At 47.9% G+C, this 23,200-nt stretch overlaps 1 protein-coding gene across 1 annotated transcript in view; it reads right to left on the reverse strand.

The window, feature by feature from the left end:
• NUP98 (nucleoporin 98 and 96 precursor) overlaps positions 1 to 23,200 on the reverse strand; it is an 853,605-nt gene that overhangs the window by 618,615 nt on the left and 211,790 nt on the right. The window contains 1 exon segment of the mRNA XM_078658655.1: positions 1,214 to 1,354. Coding sequence (XP_078514781.1) covers positions 1,214 to 1,354 — 141 coding nt within the window.

Below are 23,200 nucleotides of genomic sequence, written 5' to 3' on the forward strand. Positions count from 1 at the left end.
ATCCCTGTTGCATATTCCAGTGGCCCAGAGCACCTAAAACATGTTTGACAAAGGGCATCTTCAACCTTAAAGGTGTCACTGGGCACATATTAGAAACTTACACCTGAAGCAAACTCAGATCAGATTTGGGTATACTTCACTAAAAACATCAGGAAAGACCCACGAAGAACACTACTACCTCCACAGCACTTTAGATCAAGCTCCTGCTTGGTGATGTAATCTCCAAAGGGAAATCACTGGTCCTGGAAAGAGAACCTGTATTAATCGCTACGTTGCTGTGGAAAGACTTTAACCCAAGTCTTTCGTTGCCTTTTCTGTTTCTTGAAAACTGCCATGAGTCCAGCAACTCAACAAGAGTCAATCACTGGTACAGAATTAAAGTGATAAGCAGATTAAAGTTTGCATCAAGGGAGTGCATCTCAGAAATGTAAATGTCATGAGTAAACCTCAATTGCAGAGTAGGCTCAGAATCAAATCAGTGCACCATTTGCTGTGCAAAAATTAAACAGTCCACTGGCCTACAAAGTGGACATACACGACTTTTAACTGACTGGATTTAGCAATACAGTAGGAAATGGATCAGAGCCAGATAACTTCCTTCACCAGTTTCTTTTACAGAGAAGAATGAACGACACGTGTAGCAACACTCCTATATTTACTAAGTAAAGAGTGGCAGAAACAGAGGATTCAACAAAGTCTAATATGGCGCAAAATGATTGCAATAAATTGAACCCATATCAAAATTCTTATGAAAACTTCTGTCCGCAAAGGAGACTTCACAAGTGCGATAAGTGAAAGGCATTAGCTCTTGTAGGGACCAATGGAATAACAAGTCAGGGCTTCATAATGGCAGGCAGAGAACAATCGCACAATTAATAGTACCTATGAGGGAAACTATAATATTTGTTTTTTGTTTGATTATTATTCTACCCACAAGAAAAGTGTGCAAAATTAGATAACTGCTCCACCAGTCCCATCATTGCCGAACAGTTTATACTGATGGTTTTTGGGTACATACCATTTCAATTAAAAAAAAATATAACATTTCTCAAATCACATGATCCATAAAAGCCGTACACAAGCTCTGACAAGATTGTCTCAGACATAATTTAGCACAGAAATTCTTATGCAAATTTAGCATAGTGAGCCAAGAATTTCAAGGGCAACCCGATAGGAGTTACTGTCAAATATAATTTTAAAAATGTAAACATACCGATCCACCAACAGTACCAAATCCTGAAGTAGGTTGTCCAAAGAGGTTAGTTCCTGCACCAAACCCAGTACCAGCATTCGTATTAGTAGCTGCTCCAAACAGTCCAGTAGATGGTGTAGCTTGGGTACCTCCAAACAAGCCCTGTTTACAGAAAATAAGCAGACACTGAATATTCAAGCCTGAATATGTTGACAGAATCAGTTTATCCTGTGCAGCAGAACATCTCAATACAGAGGCATGCTGATAGTATGTCGCACTACAGGAGGAAGACAAGGAAATATGAAATTAACGTCCTACTCGGTCAATAACGCTAGTTACCTATGAGGATCATTACCATCTTTTAAAAAAAACGTGTTGGAACCTTCCAAAAAGCCAAACCTCTTTAGTCAAGTTTTTTGTATTTTTTTATAATTTTTTATTTTCAAATCAGATCTCAATAGGTCTGAAGGTAAAAAAGGAAAATGTTACTTAACCTTTAAGTATCAGTTTGTTGCGTGAACTGATGCAGATTCACATGCTGAAAAAACTCCCCACCATCCAGCGTCGGGCTTGGACGTTTTTCTTTGAGGCTGCACTGTGACTCCTCCCTTAGTTGGCAAAATGCATGGGTACTTTCACCATATTAAATTGTTTTGCGCACAGCGGGTGAGTAGTATGTGGATTTAATTTAATATATAATATGCATAAATCACCCCGGGAGGGATCTCAGTGTCGCAGTAAACCATGAGCAAGGCAGCACTGGTATAGGAATAGCTCAGTCTTGAGAAGCTTTCTGAAAGGAAGGTGGTCTGTGCATTTTTGTATGTGAATAGGTAGTCTATTCCAGTAGTTTGGGGTCCAGTAAGAGAAGGCTTCTCCCCCGGAGTGGGTTTTTCGAATTCGGGGCACAGTGAGACATTTTTTCCCCACAATTCTTAAAGGTCTGCCCGGTTGGTAAGGAATACGTTTCTCAGCTAGGTATCTGGGTCACATGCAGTTTAGTGGTTTATGCACTAAGCGGCAGATCTTCAAAGAGATTCTCTTGCGCACCGGGAGCCAATGGAATGTGCGTAAAAGGAAACTAGAGGCTAATCTGGCTTGCATATTTGAGATGACCACTTGAAGTTTATCAAGTTGAGAGTGGGGAGTAAAGAAAGTGTGGTGCACATTGGTAAAGGAAGTGTTTCAATAAAGGACAAGATTGGTGATCAGTCACACGCTTCTGTGGAGGAGAGTGGATGCATGAGAATCTCAGCCCTACATGCAACAAACAAATACTGTATTACAGGGTAAGAAACATTTTCCATTCGTAGAATGTATTGCTGTAGATACACATGTAGAGAATGCAGATCTCTGAAATAGCTTCCTTCCGACGCTTTCGTAAACCATTGGCTTTTGTCTGGCTTAGATACCCACACAATGTGTACTAAAAGTAAGTTTGGGTGCATTGACTATCCATCTGGAAATGCCTGGGTTGGAGATGGGCTAGCCCTAGTCTAGTTTTGAAAAGGTTATGAACAACTTGTCAGCTTCGCGAAAGAACTTGGTCTCGATGTAGTATATGACAGCCCCTTTAACTACTAAAGTGTGAAGGGCTCCTTTTGCTAAAGACTCCAGTTGAGGTCTGAATGAGGTGGAATGGGGAAACAACCTAGGGAAAGAATTTGAGGATAGTCCAGAGTACCACCCCATCATAAACCTGAAAGAAGGGCTCTTGTAGTAAGAGGGACTGCAGCTCACTAATACGTCTAAGAAATGCTATGGCCACAAGAAAGCCTACATCCCAGTAGAGGTACTGGAGGACGCAAGAGAGCAAAGGCTCAAAGAGAGAGGGGGTTTTCACAAGTCTAGTTATTATATTGAGGTTCTAGACTGGTGCTGGGTGGACTCTGGGAGGGATTTTTTTTTTTTTTTTTTTAATAAGGCTCTCCATGAAGACTTGCAGACAGATGTTGGGAAAGGGAGGAATGTTTCTTGTTTTGCACCTAAGCAACTTTGCTTAATCGCTGCGAAATGGAAGAGTAGACGTGGCCTGACTTCTGCAAGTGAAGCAGATAGGAAATAATGTACTGGATGGAGGGATTTAGGGGATATAGAGCAATCCAGATATTTGGGCATGAAGTAATTGACAAAATGGATTCCACTTTTCTACAGAACAGGCTTATGTGGTAGGCCTCTAGGACTCTGGTAGGACTTCATAGGTCCTCACGTGCCAGATCTTTAGATTGAGCTTTTTGGAGTCAGTGAGTCTGATCTGTCCTTGACTCCTTGCGAGAAAGTACAGCCTGGTTCAGTGTCTCTGGTGAAGGTGAATTGACCACTCAAGTAGCACTGAGTACTAGGGCAATCTTACCCAGGAGAATGGTATGAGGATGTGTGTTAAAGAGGTTTGCTGCATCTTATGGACCATGAATGGAAGGAGTAGGAGAGACAGAAAAGAGTAAGCTAAGATTCCTGACCGGTTCATACATAGTGCATTACGCATGGAATGTGGGTGTCTGTTCCTGGAGGAAAAGTTATGGATTATTTGGATTTTCAGGGGTGGTGAATAGGTGTATGAGTGGCATGCTCCACCACTGGAAGTAGAAAAGCAGAACCTACGTTAGAAGTTTCCACTCATGAACTTGTTGATTCTTCCTGTTGAGCAGGTCGGCCAAGTGGTTTTCACCCTGGAAGTGCCATGGGGTGAATGTGGCGGCTGAGTGCCCACTGCCATGGCTTGTGGCAGCAGTGACAAGAGGAGTGAGGGAGTACCACCATGTCTCTGGGGGTAGTGCAGGCTGTCATATTGTCTATTTTTATCAAAAAATAGATTGCCCTGAATGAGGGGGCAGGAAGACTGAGGGCAAGGTGTATGGCAAGAAGCGAGAGGTAGTTGATGTGGCGCCCCTGGTAATGGTGCATGTGGCTTGTATGGTCGTGGTTTGCAGATGCGCACCACAGACAGCTCTGTTACAGATGGTTGCTGTCTCTTAACACTAGATCTGAACACACTCTCTGTAGGAAGCGGCCTCTGTATATACTATAACAAAGTGAGGTATAGTGTGCACAGAGCCCAGTAGAACCCCAAAGGTAGGCAGAGGTAAAGTTAGATAGCACCTCTCTCTATTTGTGGTAGTGTGGTCGAGCTGCAAGGCAGTGTCAGAGGACAGTAATAAGCATTTGTTGTACACACTCGGTCTGAAGTTCAGTCTTTGAGTGTGTGAATTAATTTGCTGACTAATTGTTTTTGTATGAAAATATTCTTTTAGTCATTTTATTTTCTAGAACCAAGCAGGCCTGGCACAGGTAAGCAATAAATACGTTACAGGAGTGCAGGAAAGTGGGTTTCTGTTTCAGTAACCCCTCCCCCACACACTTTTTGCCAGACTACTGATGCACTATTACTTGATGTGCCCGGGGCCCCTGCCAATCAGGTTCCCAGGGGCTGTGTTCTTTCCCCAAAACTAACCCAATTGACATCTCTAGCCACAGGTCACTCCCTGGTAAATGGTACCACAGGTATCCAGGGCACTGTGACCAGGGAAGACCTCTAAGGACTGCAACACTTATTGTGCCACCCGTAGAGGCCCCGTACACACACACACACACACACACACACACACACACACACACACACACACACACGTACACACACGTACACACACACGTACGTACACGTACACACGTACACACGTACGTACGTACGTACACACGTACGTACGTACACACGTACGTACACACGTACGTACACACACGTACACACACGTACACACACACACGTACACACACACACGTACACACACACACGTACACACACACACGTACACACCTGCACACACCCTTTGCAAAACAAAGTTCACAGTCAACATGGCACACAACTCTGTGTGCCATGCCTACAACTCATTCTCCTGGCATAGATCAGTCACCTCTCTAGCTTAGGGGGCACTATATCAGTGGTGAGGGTACATGTGCATGAGCCCTGTACTCCTACAGCGTCTAAGTCCATTCTCAGACATTGCAAGTGCAGTGCTGCTATTAAGAGTATTTGGGGCTGGGAGTTAGTCATGACGAACTCCACAGAACCATAATGACTACACTAAAAACTGAGAAGTTTGATATCAAACTTCTCAGCACATTAAACCCACACGGTTGTTGTGTGTGAGAGAAGTTCTAAGCAGTAGAAGTGGTGAAACACTGATAATACCCACTTATCCAATGTGATACTAATAAAGGAGAAGTCCTGCAGTCTCCCTTACTGTCAGGTTTGGGATCTGGGGTGGAAACGAGGAGAGGGAGGAGGACAAGTCTATCTTTGGAGGTGGAGCCTCCCCCTCCCCCTTTGCACGTTATTGATGTCCTGAAAGGCACTCATGGTGTAATCATGTACCGCAAGCTGGTGGTAAGAATTGTGCTGGTTTAGGTATGAGGTAGGATCCGGTGAAGTAACTATAAACCCTAGCCTGTACTGGTGCCAGCAAAAAGAGCTCCTAGTTGATAGAGTCTGAAGTACACCCATGGTTTTAGTGGAGCCGACTTTTTCTAACATCAGAAGAACATGTGAGTCAAACAAATGTTCTCCAACGAAGGGCAGGCTGAGGAAATTCTGTGTGAGCTCTGGCTTGAAGTCTGCAATACAGAGGATTTGAAGCTCTGAGCTGCCAGAGCCTGGCATTGATGGAATCCTCTGGGTCAATGCTGGTCGCATTGTCAATATTGGCATCAAAGTCAATGGTGGCTTCAGGAGACTTAAAGTTCCTGAAGGCTTGTGGAGGATCTTGGGATCAGACGCCCAAAATGTCGCTGCTCAGAGCAGCGAGTGGCATTGGCTCCAAAGCATTTGTTCATGCCATACTGAAGGCAGAAGGTGGCAGCAAACCCCAAAGGTGGCAGCAAACCCCAAAGGTGGCAGCAAACCCCAAAGGTGGCAGCAAACCCCAAAGGTGGCAGCAGTTCTGAAGATGCTGTGGTCATGTGAGGTGTATGCCCTAGCCCTTCGGGCAGTTATTTGTGCCTACAATGAGTTGTGGTCAATCACCAACAGCACTGGTTAACTATGCCTCTATGGAAGCCGGATTGGTATAGTTTCAAAATGCCACATCAGCGAAGACATTTAAAAGTTAACATTTAAACAACAGAGGAGTGACTCAAACAGTGAAACATAACAGAATGAGACGTAGAAAAAGCACGTGGGTGTGTAATAGAAAAAGAATCACAGTGATTTTTTATAAAACCCTCACTCACCCATCTATTGGGTGACATGCTTCATCATTGGGTTGTTCATCGGGTATGCCAAGTGCATGCCCGGTGTGCTACTACACCTGCAACTGCAGTGGAGCTGGTTACTAGAATAAAAGCAGTGCAAAAAAGTGATAGTGAATTTAAAGTGTCAGAATAAAAAAGTGCGCGTTCCAACCTATACTTAATTTTAATAAAGGTTGAAGCATGCACGATGTTAAAAGGTTTGGCGGACAGGCTTGACAATAAATTTGAGTCAAACAGTCCTGTTTTATGGTTCATATGGTCGACATGTTTCTGCTCGTAGCGGCCTCTTTAGCCGAGCTTTCTTCAGGACCAAACTGCGACACTGGGCGGTATACACACGCTAAGGCGTACCCTGACCTCAGTGTACTAGAAAAAGAAGGACTCACGGTTTTTTACCGGATTACCCTGGTATTTCCAGGATGTTGTAATGTGAAAGCTCAATTGTCTTCACTTCATAGGTCGGTGGGGCGGGTTATCTTCACACCGGAAAAATCTGCATTCCGGTGACTCCCCGTATTTCCACCTACGTAAGGCACTGCCACCGCCTGAATAATTAGCTCGGCTAAAGAGGCCGCTACGAGCAGAAACATGTCTACCATATGAACCATAAAACAGGACTGTTTGACTCAAATTTATTGTCAAGCCTGTCCGCCAAACCTTTTAACATCGTGCATGCTTCAACCTTTATTAAAATTAAGTATAGGTTGGAACGCGCACTTTTTTATTCTGACACTTTAAATTCACTATCACTTTTTTGCACTGCTTTTATTCTAGTAACCAGCTCCACTGCAGTTGCAGGTGTAGTAGCACACCGGGCATGCACTTGGCATACCCGATGAACAACCCAATGATGAAGCATGTCACCCAATAGATGGGTGAGTGAGGGTTTTATAAAAAATCACTGTGATTCTTTTTCTATTACACACCCACGTGCTTTTTCTACGTCTCATTCTGTTATGTTTCACTGTTTGAGTCACTCCTCTGTTGTTTAAATGATATTTTGACTGGGGTATAGGAGTGTCCCTGAACCCTTCCTCTCTTGTTGTTTCTACATTTAAAAGTTAACCCCATTAAGTGGGTTTCTTGAAGTAACAAAACGAATATGCTACTTACCAGTATGCATCTGTTTTTGGCATGTAGGGCTGCTGACATTCATATCTTTAGCATAGATCGCCGCCTAGTGTTGGGTCCGGATGATTGCACATTGTTGTCGTGGAAGAGTCTTCGAAGTATCACGAGATAGGTGGCTCCTCTCCTGGACTACAGTGCGCATGGGCATCGACTCCATCCTCAGATTGTTTTTAGCCATTGTGGCAAAGATGGAGTGTAACACCGTGAGTGATGACCATGCTAAGAGTAATTGTAAGTGCTGCAGCCGCTACAGGCGCCGGGGAGGAGGGCGGGCGATATGAATGTCAGCAGCCCTACATGCCAAGAACAGATGCATACTGGTAAGTAGCATCTTCGGTTCGAGGCATGTGGGCTGCTGAATTCATATCTTTAGCATAGAATACATAGCAGTCCCTCCATTAGCGGCGGACGCCTGTGCCAGCTGCAGCAGTTTGAAAAAGTGTTTTTAGAACAGCCTGCCCTACAGCTGCCTGCTGTTTGGAGTGCACATCTACACAGTAGTGTTTTGTAAATGTGTGTGTGGTAGACCATGTGGCTGCTCTACAAATGTCTTCTAAAGGAATATTTCCAAGGAAAGCCATAGAGGCCCCCAACTTTCGCGTGGAGTGGGCCCGTGGGGGAACCGTTAATGTGCGCTTGGCTTTTTGATAGCAAATTTGAATGCACTTAACGATCCACCTGGCTATACCTGCTTTAGAAATGGGGTTGCCTTTGTGTTGTGGCAAAAAGGCAATAAACAGTTTTGTTTTCCGAAAATCTTTGGTCCTATCTATGTAGTACATTAGACCTCTTTTGACGTCTAGTGTGTGGAGCTTTCTCGCCGCCACTGACTCTGGATTTTGGAAGAACACTGGCAGTTCTATAGTCTGATTGATATGGAACTGTGAAACCACCTTAGGAAGAAACTTAGGGTTAGTACGGAGTACCACCCTGTTGGAGTGAATCTGTATGAATGGCTCTTGGATAGTTAGTGCCTGGAGTTCACCAACGCGTCGCAGCGATGTGATTGCTATCAGGAAAGCCACTTTCCACGTCAAGAACTGAATCTCGCATGAGTGTAGAGGCTCAAAAGGTGGACCCATCAGTCTGGTGAGGACCACATTTAGGTTCCATTCAGGAGCTGGTGGGTTCCGGGGAAGAATAACTCGTTTGAGTCCTTCCAGAAAGGCTTTAATGGCAGGTACTCTGAAAAGCGAGAGGTGCTGCCTGTTTTGGAGATCAGCTGCTATTGCAGACAGATGTATACGAATGGAAGCATAGGCTAGATTGCATTTGTATAGATGTAACAGATAACAAATGATGTTGTGAGTAGAGGCATCTAGTGGGTTGATGTCGTGGTCTGCACAATAAATGACAAACCGCTTCCATTTTGCCGCATAACATGCTCTGGTGGTGGGCTTCCTTGCCTCTTATGTTATCCATACAGCCGGGAGGCAAGTTGAGGTAGCCAAACTCTAAAACCTCAGGAGCCAGATCGCCAGATTGAGCTGTTGCGGATCTGGATGCTGAATGTCGCCATGGTTCTGCGTCAAAAGCCTGGGTGTGAGGTGAGGCCTTTGATGCGGTACCACGGATAGTTCTAGAAAAGTGGTCTACCATGGTTGGCGTGCCCACGTTGGAGCAACCAGGATGAGTGTCATCGAGTGTTGCTTCAGCTTGCGTGCCACCAGCGGTATTAGAGGTGCTGGGGGAAAAGCGTACGCAAATATGCCTGACCAGTTCATCCATATCGCATTGCCCTGCGACTGTGGGTGTGGAAACCTGGCGGCAAAGCTTTGGCATTTTGCGTTTTCCTCTGTGGCGAACAGGTCTATCTCTGGATGACCCCACTGCTGGAAGTACGGGTGGAGTACAGATGGATGTATCTCCCACTCGTGCATTTGGTGGCTGTCCGCCATCTGATTGTCCTTGCCTGGGAGGTGTTCCGCTATGAGGAAGATGTTTCTCTGAATGGCCAACTTCCACATGCTCTGAGCCAGATGAGACAACTGTGGAGAGTGTGTACCTCCCTGCTTCTGTATGTAGTACATGGCAGTCATGTTGTCCGTCCGGATCAACACAACCTTCTTGCACAGATGTACTGTGAATGCTTTCATTGCCAAGAAGATAGCCATCAGTTCTAGAAGGTTGATGTGCATCTTCTTTTGCTGCGCTGTCCATAGTCCCTGCACTGTGTAGTGGAGTACATGAGCACCCCATCCCTGGAGAGATGTGTCCGTTGTCAGAATAATCTGTGGCACAGGCTCCTGGAACGGTCGGCCCTTGCAAAGGATTTGTGGATTCCACCAATGCAGAGAGTTGTATGCACAACCGGTCACCAACACTAGGTCTTTCAACTGTCCGTGAGCCTGGTTCCACTGACGTGCTAAGCACTCCTGAAGCGGACGCATATGTAGTCTTGCGTGCGGGACTATGAAGATGCAGGAGGCCATCATGCCTATCAACTGCATGAACACTCGTGCCGGAAGCAAGTGTTGTGGTCTGAATTTTTGTATCAGCAATTGAATGCTGTTGATTCTCACTGAATTTGGATGTGCTTTGGCCGCCAGAGTATCTATTGTCGCGGGGGTAACAAGAGAGTGTACAGAGTTCCCCAAAGGGGTGAGTTTACTACGGGAGGGGAAAGGACAGTAGCTCTCTCTAGAAAGGATAGCAACGTGCAGCAGGGAATCAAGTGAACCCTTAACGGAATAAAGGATGCCTCACACAATTAAAAGGCTGGACAACTGTAGCCATCCGACCTAATGACTGTATTGTGTCATCATTGGCCTCCTGCTCCAGCGACAGGCTGGCGGTGCAATGCCTGCCGGGTAGCACGTCGTGCTACTCTTTTAGCGGAGTTCTTTTATTCCTGGCCAATGGGTGCATGCATGTGAGGGACCTAGGGAGTGCAATAGTGAGCGTGAGTGGCAAATTAAAATAAGTCAGTAGAGTCCATTAGGACAACTTTAATGGTATGGCTCACTGCTTAATTAAAATTGGTAAAGGGAGGGGTTGCGAAGCACAACGGGTAAGGTAATTTGGCCTCGTTCAACCCTCGCCTATGGTGTGGTCAACATGTTTCATGCCGTAAAGGCAATTCTTCAGGACCTATAGACGCTCATCAGTTAGTGCGAAATTTCAACCTAATTGAAGAAAATTTCATATACAACCTGTGTATCAGGGCAGGGAATGATCCCGCGGTGGTCCATGCCCCTTAATCTCTGGTGGCCGGGCCCCACGAACTGTCCTTGGGAAGGCCTGAGCAGCGAGGAGTCCCCTGAATTGCTCGAGGCAAAGCGGGTCAGCACCTACCCATCCCACGGCGGCGGTATCGCAGGACAGCCGGCTGACTAGTGACCTCGGAGACGACGACCGAAAGAATCCAACACTGCTAGTCTGGTCCCCCAGACTGGCCCTTGCTTCCCTGTGAACGAGAAGCACCCCGGACCCTCCTGGTCCACACCAGACGCCAATTTTGTTTCACCGCGTGGCTTGCGTTAGCCAAGGCCTGTTGTCCAGATCAACGATCAGACACCGCCGACAGCAGCAGACTACGTGGGACAGCTCGTGCCTCCAGCCTGGTCGTGAAGAGCAGCTCCTGGTCCGCGCAGCTACAGAGAGAAGCGACCCTTCCTTCACCTGACTGCGGCAACAGCATCTGGTTCCCTCCTGGTTCCAGCACCGTCACTGGCTAGTGAGCAAGACTCTGTCCCTTTCCCTTTCAGGACTTCTTCCTTCCAGTTCCATCCTTGGAACCACCGGACTCCTCCATCTGGCTGCCTGCCAGCAACTTCTTGTTTCAGGCATCACCGGGATCAACGCAGCAAACGCGACGCAACTTCAGCCCTATGCACCCGCAGCCTGTGGGTTAGGTAACTAAAGCTCCTAGGTGCTGAAGTCTGTGTGCACTATCCTAGTGTCCAGGTCCACTGTTGTTTTCCCTCCATCCAGCCGGGTTCGTCCGGAATCCGTAACTTTCTAAACTGTAGCATCCATAGACGTTGGTACGCACCCTGCGTGAGAGTTCCCACTCTGCATGTGAGTCCCGTGGGCCTCCTGCTCCTTACTTACCTAGTTCGTAGCGTAGTCCCAGCGATCCTCCAGCCTCTGGATCTCCTTACAGTACTTTCCTTCCTCGCATTCCATTGTTTTGAGTATATGGTTTGCCGTGCCCCTCAGGCACACTTGTAGATATTGTGCGAACTCTTATTTCTTTTGTAGTATTGTCATGTGCTTAGCCCTCTGACCTCATAAAGAGTTCAGAGGTGTTGTTATTAATAAATATATTGTTTATTTTCATAACAACCTGTGTGGTGTCCTTTCATCTGGTATTCAAGGGGTTATATTGTGGTAAAACAGCTGGCTTCACATGCCAAAAGAGTTTAGCCTAAGACTGCTTTTGTCCACGCTACTAGGATAGCTGGTCTATACGGTTGACTTTACAACCAATCACCATAAGGGTTGTTTGGACTGATACAAGGTGATCACTAGAATTAGTGAGCATCATATATCAGGCCAACTTCTCACATTGGTGTGCAGCGGTTGGGATTTGAGCTTGCTGTTTTTACCACGTATAATCTTGAGATATCATTTGAAAGATCACATAAGGTACCATAGGTACATATAACAAGCTTAGAAATACTCTGAGTTCTACTGAACCAGCTGTTATAGTAGAAAGGGCCTAGCACACCCCGACTACAACTCTTAGCAAGGGATCAGTAGGAAAACCCATAGTGTAGGTAGGTGCATCACTTACACCTCACTAGAAAGCATGTCTACCCATGGAGAGTCTGCAGAGACTCCCCTAGTGGTTAGTGACCCTCCACAGGTCCTTTCCAGATATGCAGCTCTCAGTTTCCAGGAGATGAGACAATTGTGTACCTCCAGGAAATTGAAACAGGGTTCTAACCCTACCACTCCTTTTCTGTTAGGTCTCTTAGAGACATATGATGCTAGAAAAGCTTCTCATACAGATGGGAGCATGCCAGCCTTAGAAGGTACCCTTGGTGATCCTGACCTCCCTGAAACTGACGAAGTAGAGGAGGAGGAGGAGGATGAAGAGGCTATTTCTGGGGATGAGGCAGACAAAGGTCCTGAGCTAGTCAGCAGACTTACTAGGGCCAACTTAGACCTACATAGGGAAGGATCTGGGGGACCTCCAGTACTGACCCTAAGCAGGCCTAACTTTGGAGTTAGAAGAGATAGGTCTCATTCTAGGGGCTCCAATAGATCTGTGCACTCTCATGCCTCTTCTCAGAGGAGAATGACTTCTCCCCAGAGGAGAATGACTTCCCCCTCAGAGGAGAGAACATGAAGCAAGGATGAAACAAGCTAATCTGAGGATCCAGAGGGAAGAACTTGCCCTTGCCAAGGAGAAGCTTGCCTTTGCTAGAGAGCAACAGTTGAGTGGGGCAGTCCCCACTGGTGGCAGCAATATCCCTAAGGATAAAGACAGGAGTTTTGATACTAGACACCTGAGTAAGATAGTGCCCCCCTTTAAACAAGGGGATGACATCCACAAATGGATGACCGCTTTGGAGAGGGCCTGCACTGTCCAGTGCATCCCCCAGAGTCAGTGGGCAGCTATATTGTGGCTCTCCTTTGAAGGTAAAGGTAGAGATAAGCTCCTCACTACTAGAGCTGAGGATGCATACAATTACCAAGTCCTGAAGAATACACTGATTGATGGGTTTGGCTTAACAACTGAACAGTACAGGTTGCTGTTCAGAGACACCCAGAAAATTCAGTCTCAGGATTGGGCTGACTTTGTTGATTGTGCCACTAAGGCTTTTGAAGGCTGGTTACTGGGAAGTAAAGTTACTGATTACACAGGATTGTATAATCTAATTATGATAGAACAAATCTTAAGTAATTGTCAGAATCAGTTGTTGCATCAGCACCTTATTGACTCAGATCTGACCTCTCCCCAAGAATTGGGAAAGAAGGCAGACAGATGGGTCAGGACAAGGGTCAAGCAGCAGAACCAGAACCAGGGTGGTGGCCAGAAGAAAGCAGACCCCAAGGGTAATGAGAATAAGCAAAATGACCATAAGTCTTCAACAGGGCCCCAACAATCTAAAGAGGGTGGGTCCCAGAATTCCCAAAAGAAGAAGAATAATGGTCAGAAGAAACCATGGTGCCAATACTGTAAAAGTAATACTCACTGGTTTAGTGAGTGCACCAAGAAAGGCCCAACTCCTACCACTACTGCCCCTAAGGCACCTGCACCCCCTAGTACAGTTAGTAGTGGTAGTAATCCTCCCAAGGCTATAGTGGGGTTAACCCTGGGAACTGAGGCGGGCTCTGACTTAGTCAGGACACCTACTCAGGCTGTTCTTGTTTGTACTGGGGACATGGATATGACCCCTACAATAAGTCTCAGTACTCTGGGCAAGTACAGGCAAACGCCTTTGATCAATGGAAAAATGGCTCAGGCCTACAGGGACACTTGTGCCAGTGTCACTATGGTGACACCAAACTTTGTGGACCCTGACCAGGTAATACTAGGTTCAGACTACCTGGTGACCAATGCTAGCAATGCCACTACCTCTCATAGTATGGCACTTGTTAATTTCTCCTGGGGAGGGGTAAATGGCCTCAAAAGGGTTGTTGTTAGTTCAGACCTCCCAGTGGACTGTCTTTTGGGCAATGATTTGGAATCCTCCTTATGGTCAGATGTGGAGTATAGGACTCATGTGGAAATGTTAGGTTTGTCAGCACATGTCCTTGCTGTGACTAGGTCACAGGCCACGAAATGCCCAGCTGAACTAGTGCTGGATCCTGGAAGAATGGACCAGACACTACCCAAGAGAAAGAGCAGTAGGGGTAAGGTTGACCCTTCCCCCCTGCCTCAGGTGGAGGATCAGCTCTCTCAGGAGACTGACCCCAAGACCCCAGAAGGAACTGTCCTAGACGAGCTTGAGCCTGAACAGGTTGAGTTTCTTGGGACAGGGGGACCTTCCAGGGCAGACTTGAGGCAGGCACAGTTAGACTGTTCCTCGGCTGCAGGGAATGCTACAGGTGCCCATAAGGTATATTGGGACGATGGACTCCTATACTCTGAGTCAAGAGACCCCAAGCCTGGTGCTACCAGGAGGCTGGTCATCCCCTTGTCTCTTAGAGGTTTCCTTCTCACCTTAGCCCATGAAATTCCCCTTGCAGGTCACTTAGGCCAGAACAAGACTTGGGACAGGCTTGCCCCACACTTTCACTGGCCTCACATGTCTGAGGACACAAAAGAGTTTTGTCGCTCATGTATCACCTGCCAAGCCAGTGGCAAATCAGGTGGTACAACAAAGGCCCCCCTTATACAACTACCTGTGGGGGGGGTGGGGTTCCCTTTGAGAGAGTGGGGATTGACATTGTTGGACCAATGGACCCCCCAACAGCATCTAGGCACAGATTTACACTGGTGGTAGTGGATCATGCCACCAGGTATCCAGAAGCTATTCCCCTTAGGACCACTACAGCTCCTGTTGTGGCTAGGGCCCTGGTTGGAGTTTTCTCCAGAGTGGGGTTTCCTAAGGATGTTGTCTCTGACAGAGGTGCAAACTTCATGTCAGGATACTTGACTGCTATGTGGAAGGAGTGTGGTGTAAATTACAAATTTACCACACCCTATCACCCACAATGCAATGGGCTTGTTGAAAGATTCAACAGGACCCTCAAAGGGATGATAAAAGGGTTACCTGAAAAGCTTAGGCGAAGATGGGACATCCTTTTACCCTGCCTTCTGTTTGCTTACAGAGAGGTCCCACAGAAGGGGGTTGGTTACAGCCCTTTTGAGCTTTTGTTTGGACATCCTGTAAGAGGACCCCTATGTCTTGTGAAGGAAGGATGGGAGTTACCTCTCAAAAAGCCTAAACTTGACATAGTGGACTATGTACTTGGTCTCCGCTCCAGGATGGCAGAGTACATGGAGAAGGCATCTAAAAACCTGGAGGCCAGCCAAGAACTTCAAAAAGCTTGGCATGACCAAAAGGCTGTCCTAACTGTTTACCATGCAGGACAGAAGGTGTGGGTGTTGGAGCCAGTGGCCCCAGCAGCTCTCCAAGACAAATGGTCTGGACCCCACATCATCATGGAGCAAAAGGGAGAAGTCACCTACTTGGTGGACATGGGAACTCCCAGGAGCCCTCACAGAGTACTTCATGTGAATAGGCTCAAAGCATTTGTTGACAGGGAGGACATGGGCTTGCTCATGGCCACAGATGAGGGGCAGGAGGAAGAGAGTGACCCTCTCCCAGACCTGCTCACTCAGAACCCTGATGATGGGTCAGTAGATGGTGTAGTCTTTTCTGACAGCCTTTCTAAGCATCAACAAAAGGATTGTAAGCAAGTCCTTCAATCCTTCAGACAAATGTTTTCTCTGACCCCCAGTCAGACAAACTGGTGCACACATGAGGTGGACACTGGAGACAGTCTGCCTATAAAGAGTAAAATCTACAGGCAACCTAACCACGTCAGGGACTGCATAAAAACTGAAGTACAAAAGATGTTGGAATTGGGAGTCATTGAACCCTCAGAGAGCCCTTGGGCTAGTCCTGTAGTTCTAGTGCCTAAACCTCACACCTAGGATGGTAAGAGAGAGATGAGGTTTTGCGTAGACTACAGGGGTCTCAATGCTGTCACTAAGACAGATGCCCATCCAATACCTAGGGCAGATGAACTGATAGACAAGTTGGCTTCTGCAACTTTCTTAAGTACATTTGACCTGACAGCTGGTTATTGGCAAATCAGGTTAGCTGAGGATGCCAAGGCCAAGACAGCATTTTCTACCCCAGGAGGACATTACCAATTTGTGGTGATGCCCTTTGGTTTGAAAAATGCACCTGCCACTTTTCAAAGGTTGGTGAACCAAGTTCTCACTGGGTTGGATGACTTCTGTGCAGCATATCTAGATGATATTGCTGTCTTTAGCTCCACCTGGGAGGATCACCTGATCCACCTAAGGAAAGTTTTAGAGGCCCTGCAAAAGGCAGGCCTCACTATCAAGGCTACTAAGTGCCAGATAGGGCAGAGTCAAGTTGTATACTTGGGCCACCTTGTAGGTGGAGGCCAAGTTCAACCTCTGGAGAGCAAGATACAGGCCATAAAGGACTGGGCTCCTCCAACCACCCAGACACAGGTCAGAGCTTTCTTGGGCCTGTCTGGTTATTACAGGAAATTTGTCAGAAATTATGGAACCATTGTGACTCCACTTAATGACCTGACAAGTAAGAAAATGCCAAAGAAAGTTCAGTGGACAGTTAGCTGTCAGAAGGCATTCGATGACCTAAAGCAGGCCATGTGCACTGCACCTATTCTCAAGAGTCCAGACTACTCCAAACTTTTCATTGTCCAAACAGATGCTTCTGAGTTGGGTGTGGGAGCTGTTCTATCTCAGCTGAATATTGATGGTCATGACCAGCCCATTGCTTTTATAAGTAGAAGGCTGACCCCTAGAGAGAAACGTTGGTCAGCTATTGAGAGGGAGGTCTTTGCTGTGGTTTGGGCCCTGAAGAAGTTGAGGCCATACTTGTTTGGTACTCACTTCAAGATTCAGACCGACCATAAGCCCCTCTTATGGCTAAATCAAATGAAGGGTGAAAACCCCAAGCTTCTTAGGTGGTCCATTTCCCTACAGGGGATGGACTTTACAGTGGAGCACCGCCCAGGGACTGACCATGGTAATGCAGATGGTCTCTCCAGGTACTTCCACTTAGAAACAGAGGACTCACCTGGTCAAGGTTAGTTTAATGTCCCTAAGTTTGGGGGGGGGGGGTTATGTAGGAGAGTGGGGTCTGCAATCCCATGGCCACCCCAGATTTTTGCTTTTTGCTTCACTGATTTACGACTTTCCCTGGCTGTGGGCCTGCTAATCAGACCCACAGCCTAGCTGTTCTCTCTCTAAATTACAACTATGTACCCTAGGTACATTTACCAATTGGTACTGGGCCACCTTATCAGTCCCTGTACAGTATACCTTAGGTATCCAGGGCATAGGTGTACCCAGGGCCTACCAGGGGCTGCAGCATGTATTATGCCACCCCTGGCTGGCCATCCAAAACAGACACAACTGGCTGCACGACAGCTGGGGCAAGGTGGTGTAATCACCCTTTGCTTTAGATATAGTTCCCTATATCTAAACCTAAAATGGACACATATATTCCTATCAGTCACTCCTATGGAAGGCCTTATCAGTCCTGAAGGCAGAGTGCTTGGAATTATGTGAGATGGTGCTCTGGCATGAGCTGAGCCCGTTTGCAGCTTGCGGAACCAAGTCCTAATAGCTGTTCCATGATAACGCTATACCATATACTCTTAAGTGCATTATAATGTTATGTTATGTAACTTTTATATAGCGTACGGCTACTCGATATGAGTGTCCCGACGCTTTCCACCTGCAACTCAGAGTAGAAATAACACAACACAGCTAAAATAAGACAAAAGACAGCAGAGGAAAACAATACAAGCAGAAAACAGTAAAACAGACTAAAGATTAAAAAGCCAGGTCTTCAGGCTCTTCCTGAACTGGAGCAAATTGGCAGTGCTGCGGAGCGAAAGAGGAAGCAGATTCCAAAGCTGGGGAGCTCTGCAGCTGAAAGACCGCCCTCCCACGCGGGCCTTCCTCACCCGCGGGACCACCGCTTTAAAGAGGGATTCCGAACGCAGGGAGCGGACTGGACGATAGAAAGCCAGTCTCCGCCGCAGATATCCCGCCCCTGATCCATACAGGGCTTTGTGCATCAGAGTCAGGGATTTAAACTGGATCCGCTTCCTGATAGGGAGCCAGTGAAGCGTCTGAAGCAGCCCGGAGGCTCGAGCTCGTCTGCGTAGGCCAAAAAAAGCCCGGGCGGCAGAGTTCTGCACCACCTGAAGGCGCTGAACCAGGTAGTCAGGGAGGCCCAAAAAGAGGGCATTGGCATAGTCAAGCCTTGAGCCGACAAGAGCCTGCACAGTAATCCTCATGTGCTCCTCAGACAGCAGAGGCAGAAATTTACGGAGCATTTTCAGGATTCCGTAGCAGGTGCCAGCCAGGCCAAGAATATGAATTCGCAGCGACAGCTGGTTGTCTAATTTGACGCCCACATTTTTGGCCACCACGGAGGACTGTGCCGGAGGGCTCATGTCGGACGGCCACCATTGCTGCCACTCAGGATCGGCAACGCAACCAAAGAATAGAACCTCAGACTTGCCTGAGTTGGCCCTCAGACTGTTCCGCTGGAACCAGTCGAAGACCAATGCAAGACAGTCCCAAATTCTCTCTCCATCAAACTCTTGATCTTTCCCGCATGTGAAGAGGAGTTGCTTGTCGTCGGCATAAGAGACGATCTGGGCCCCGTGTGCCTCCACCAAGGCCGCCAAAGGGGACATAAAGATGTTAAACAATGTGGGGCTCAACACAGAGCCCTGTGGAACCCCGACTCCCAGTGGCGGCATCTCGGCGGAACTCTGGGAAACCCAGAACGTCTGGCGGCGGCCTTCAAGGAAAGAAGTAAACCACCTGAGCACCGTCCCCCTAAGGCCGATGTCATAAAGCCTAGCTAAAAGCGCCTTATGGGGGACGGTGTCGAAAGCCGCCGATAGGTCTAACATGACCAACATGGCCCTGCCGCCGACATCCAAGGTCTCCCTGATGATCTCAGTAAACTCCAACAGAGCCGTTTCCGTGCTAAAATTAGGACGGAAACCAGATTGGGATATATGGAGCAGATTGTTAGCTTCCAAAAAGCTCGACAGGACACCGTGGGCGTGTTTTTCCGTTATCTTCGCTAGCGCCGGAAGAAGCGAGATTGGCCTGTAATTGGCCAAAGCCTCGGCGTCGAGACCCGTTTTTTTTTTTTTGTTTTTTTTTCGCAGTTAAATGCAAAACATGTCGAGTAAGGTGTCATACGAATTGGAATACTACCCCCTCGTCAATTCTGGCGACGGGGGTAGCATTCCACCCTTCTAGAGGGATACGACATGTATGTAACTGTAAACCCCTGTTAAAGTTAACTCAAGCCTCAGCATCACAAAATGGATGCTGCCACCACAGACACAAGTCTGACCTCCTGCTGCTGGGAGTCCTTCCAGCGAGGGAGGCTCAGACAAAGGGTTTCCTGCCTTGGGAGGTGCCAGCACCAACCCAGACAGGATTTTGTGTATTAGGTAGGCCAAGGCTGAAAGGAATGAGACATGCCTGGGGCACACAAGGTGCCCTGTGCATAAACCGGTTCCAACCAGTTGCTGGGGCACTCCAGCCCCAGCTCTGGCGGGAAACTGGACAAAGGATAGGGGGTGTAACCACCCCCCTTCCTGGTCCCACCCAGAGGAGGGACCTAGTCGTAGTGCAGCCCCCTTTAGCCGAATAAAGGTAGGAGCTGGTCCCATTCCCAGTTAGATTAATCTTGACAACTTCCACGAAGAACTCTTGACCTTCGACCTCCTGAACATCAGAAGACTGAAGAATCTCCCCTATGGTCAGGGAGTGACCATCCTGCTTCGCAGGCACCATCAAGCTCCTGTGCGGTTTGCTGCAAAGTCCTTCCCGGAATCCGACGATCCAGCTCGACAAGACCCGGACCTCCAGACCTCTCTGACCTCTACCCACATCCACAGCACAGCTGGGACCCGTGGGTGCGACGAGCAACGTGGAGACGGCCATCTTGAGAAAACCTGCACAGCGCTTCCAGCGCTACCACCGAGAGACCCTCGAGTAAGTGCATCAGGGTCTGAGAAGCCCTACACCTCCGCAGCTCCTGCACCAAAGACCAGCCCCCCAGCATCCACGAGATCTGCATGGGGCCCTTTTGCCTGGTTGCTGCATTCCCTGTTGTCTGGTCACTTGCCGGCTGGCTAGTGACCTCTGAGACGACGACCCGAAGAATCCAACACTGCTAGTCTGGTCCCCCAGACTGGCCCTTGCTTCCCTGTGAACGAGAAGCACCCCGGACCCTCCTGGTCCACACCAGACGGCATCTTTGTTTCACCGCGTGGCTTGCATTAGCCAAGGCCTGTTGTCCAGATCGACGATCCGACACCGCCGACAGCAGCAGACTACGTGGGACAGCTCGTGCCTCCAGCCTAGTCGTGAAGAGCAGCTCCTGGTCCGCGCAGCTACAGAGAGAAGCGACCCTCCCTTCACCTGACTGCGGCGACAGCATCTGGTTCCCTCCTGGTTCCAGCACCGTCACTGGCTAGTGAGCAAGACTCTGTCCCCTTCCCTTTCAGGACTTCTTCCTTCCAGTTCCATCCTTGGAACCACCGGACTCCTCCATCTGGCTGCCTGCCAGCAACTTCTTGTTTCAGGCATCACCGGGATCAACGCAGCAAACCAGACGCAACTTCAGCCCTATGCACCCGCAGCCTGTGGGTTAGGTAACTAAAGCTCCTAGGTGCTGAAGTCTGTGTGCACTATCCTAGTGTCCAGGTCCACTGTTTTCCCTCCATCCAGCCGGGTTCGTCCGGAATCCGTAACTTTCTAAACTGTAGCATCCATAGACGTTGGTACGCATCCCGCGTGAGAGTTCCCACTCTGCACGTGAGTCCCGTGGGCCTCCTGCTCCTTACTTACCTAGTTCGTAGCGTAGTCCCAGCGATCCTCCAGCCTCTGGATCTCCTTACAGTACTTTCCTTCCTCGCATTCCATTGTTTTGAGTATATGGTTTGCCGTGCCCCTCAGGCACACTTGTAGATATTGTGCGAACTCTTATTTCTTTTGTAGTATTGTCATGTGCTTAGCCCTCTGACCTCAAAGAGTTCAGAGGTGTTATTAATAAATATATCGTTTATTTTCATAACAACCTGTGTGGTGTCCTTTCATCTGGTATTCAAGGGGTTATATTGTGGTAAAACAGCTGGCTTCACATGCCAAAAGAGTTTAGCTTAAAGACTGCTTTTGTCCACGCTACTAGGATAGCTGGTCTATACGGTTGACTTTACAACCAATCACCATAAGGGTTGTTTGGACTGATACAAGGTGATCACTAGAATTAGTGAGCATCATATATCAGGCCAACTTCTCACAGGTGGTTTGCGCGCCTCCTTTACTGTATTGTGTCTGCTGTGACAGCTGGCCTCTGGAAACTCCTCTATTGTTTGAGCGACGAAAAGAACCACCCCTAAACTGCTGGGACTGTAGAGCCCCCATAGACTTTGCAGTCTGTGTCCTTTTAGATTTTTTCCAAGGTGGTGTCCACCTCGGGTGCAAATGAGTGATCAGGGTTTACAGGCTGATTTAGTATGGTGGTTTGCATCTCGGGCTTGAAGCCGGAGATTCTCAGCCAGGCATGTCTGCGCAACATTACACTTGTGTTAATTGCCCTGGCTGCGGTGTCTGCTGCGTCCAGCGCACACTTGATAGATGCATTTGAGATAAGCTTCCCTTCCTGTATGAGCATCTCTGCTGCCTCCTTATATTCATCTGGCAAGTGTTGTAACAGGGTTTCAAGTGTATCGTAATGAACCCTGTCATATCTTGCTAAGAGTGCATGAGTGTTGGAAATGCGCCAGATATTGGCCGCTTGAGCGGCCACGCTTTTTCCTGATGTTTCTAGCACTTTAGTTTCTTTATCAGGGGGAGGAGCATCACCCGTTCTTTGCGAGTTTACCCTCTTCCAGGCATTCGAAACAACCAGTGAGTCCAACGGCAACTGTCCCTTGACATAGGTAGGGTCCCCAGGTGCCGGCTTGTACTTCTTCTCAATCCTGGGGTTAATCACCCTAGCTCTGGTGTTTTCTTTAAAAATGTCTCCAGCATGTTTTAAGACACCCTTTAGCATTGGCAGAGTCTTGACAGTTCTCTCCGAGGTGGAGAAGGTGTCAAACAAAAAAATCAACTTCAATAGGGTCAGCATGGAGCTGGACATCATGATTTTTGGCTGCCCTTTCAATAAGCGCATTAAACGCTGCCGAGTCTTCAGTAGGCCATGTTTTCACAGCATACGCTTGACTGTCTGGGGCAGTGTGTGGATCTCCTGGGTCAGCAGCGTCTGCCCAGGGTTCATTGTGATCTTCAGGATCAGTGTCCATAGGATAACTGTACTCCTCATCGTCATCTTCTCCTGTCTCCACATCCGAGTAAGTTGGCGAGATAGGAGCAGTGTCTTGGCCATGTGGTGAAAGAGGCTCAACAAGAAGAGGTGAAGCAGTAGAATCCTTTTTCAATGAAATTTTATATGACTCCATAGGCAGTTCAGGGGCGATCTTTCTCTTATAAATAGAAAGTCTACCCGTGTCTGCATCGATGAATTGCCTCAACTGCTCTTCAAGCGGGGGCTGTCGATGCTTTGTGACAAGGTCCGCAGTTGTAGGCTTCGGCCCCGTGGACACCCTTTTGGACGCTTCGACGGCCAGTTTAGGGGCGAAGGCTTTAGGTACCACTTTCGGCTGCAGTGTGAACTGGATGGGTGCCGACGATTTTTGAGGTTTAGTGGGAGGCTTCGGTGCTGGAGTGTCCTTCGATCCGACAGGAGAAGCCTTCTCCTTAATGCGTTTCAGCGATCCAGACACCTGCTTGGAGAAGGAGGCGGACGGCTGTGTCGATTCGACGGGTTCCTTCGAGGCACCGCCAGGCGTGGGCTCGAGGTACGTACTGCTTGTAGCCTTATCTGGTCGACGCGTAGGATCTAGGACCTTCCGAGCCCTGGGTCCTTTTTCAGTGTCGACGGCCTTCGGCACCGACTTTTT

This window comes from Lissotriton helveticus, chromosome 8 (genome assembly GCF_964261635.1).
Source record: "Lissotriton helveticus chromosome 8, aLisHel1.1, whole genome shotgun sequence".
Classification (NCBI taxonomy): Eukaryota; Metazoa; Chordata; class Amphibia; order Caudata; family Salamandridae; genus Lissotriton; species Lissotriton helveticus.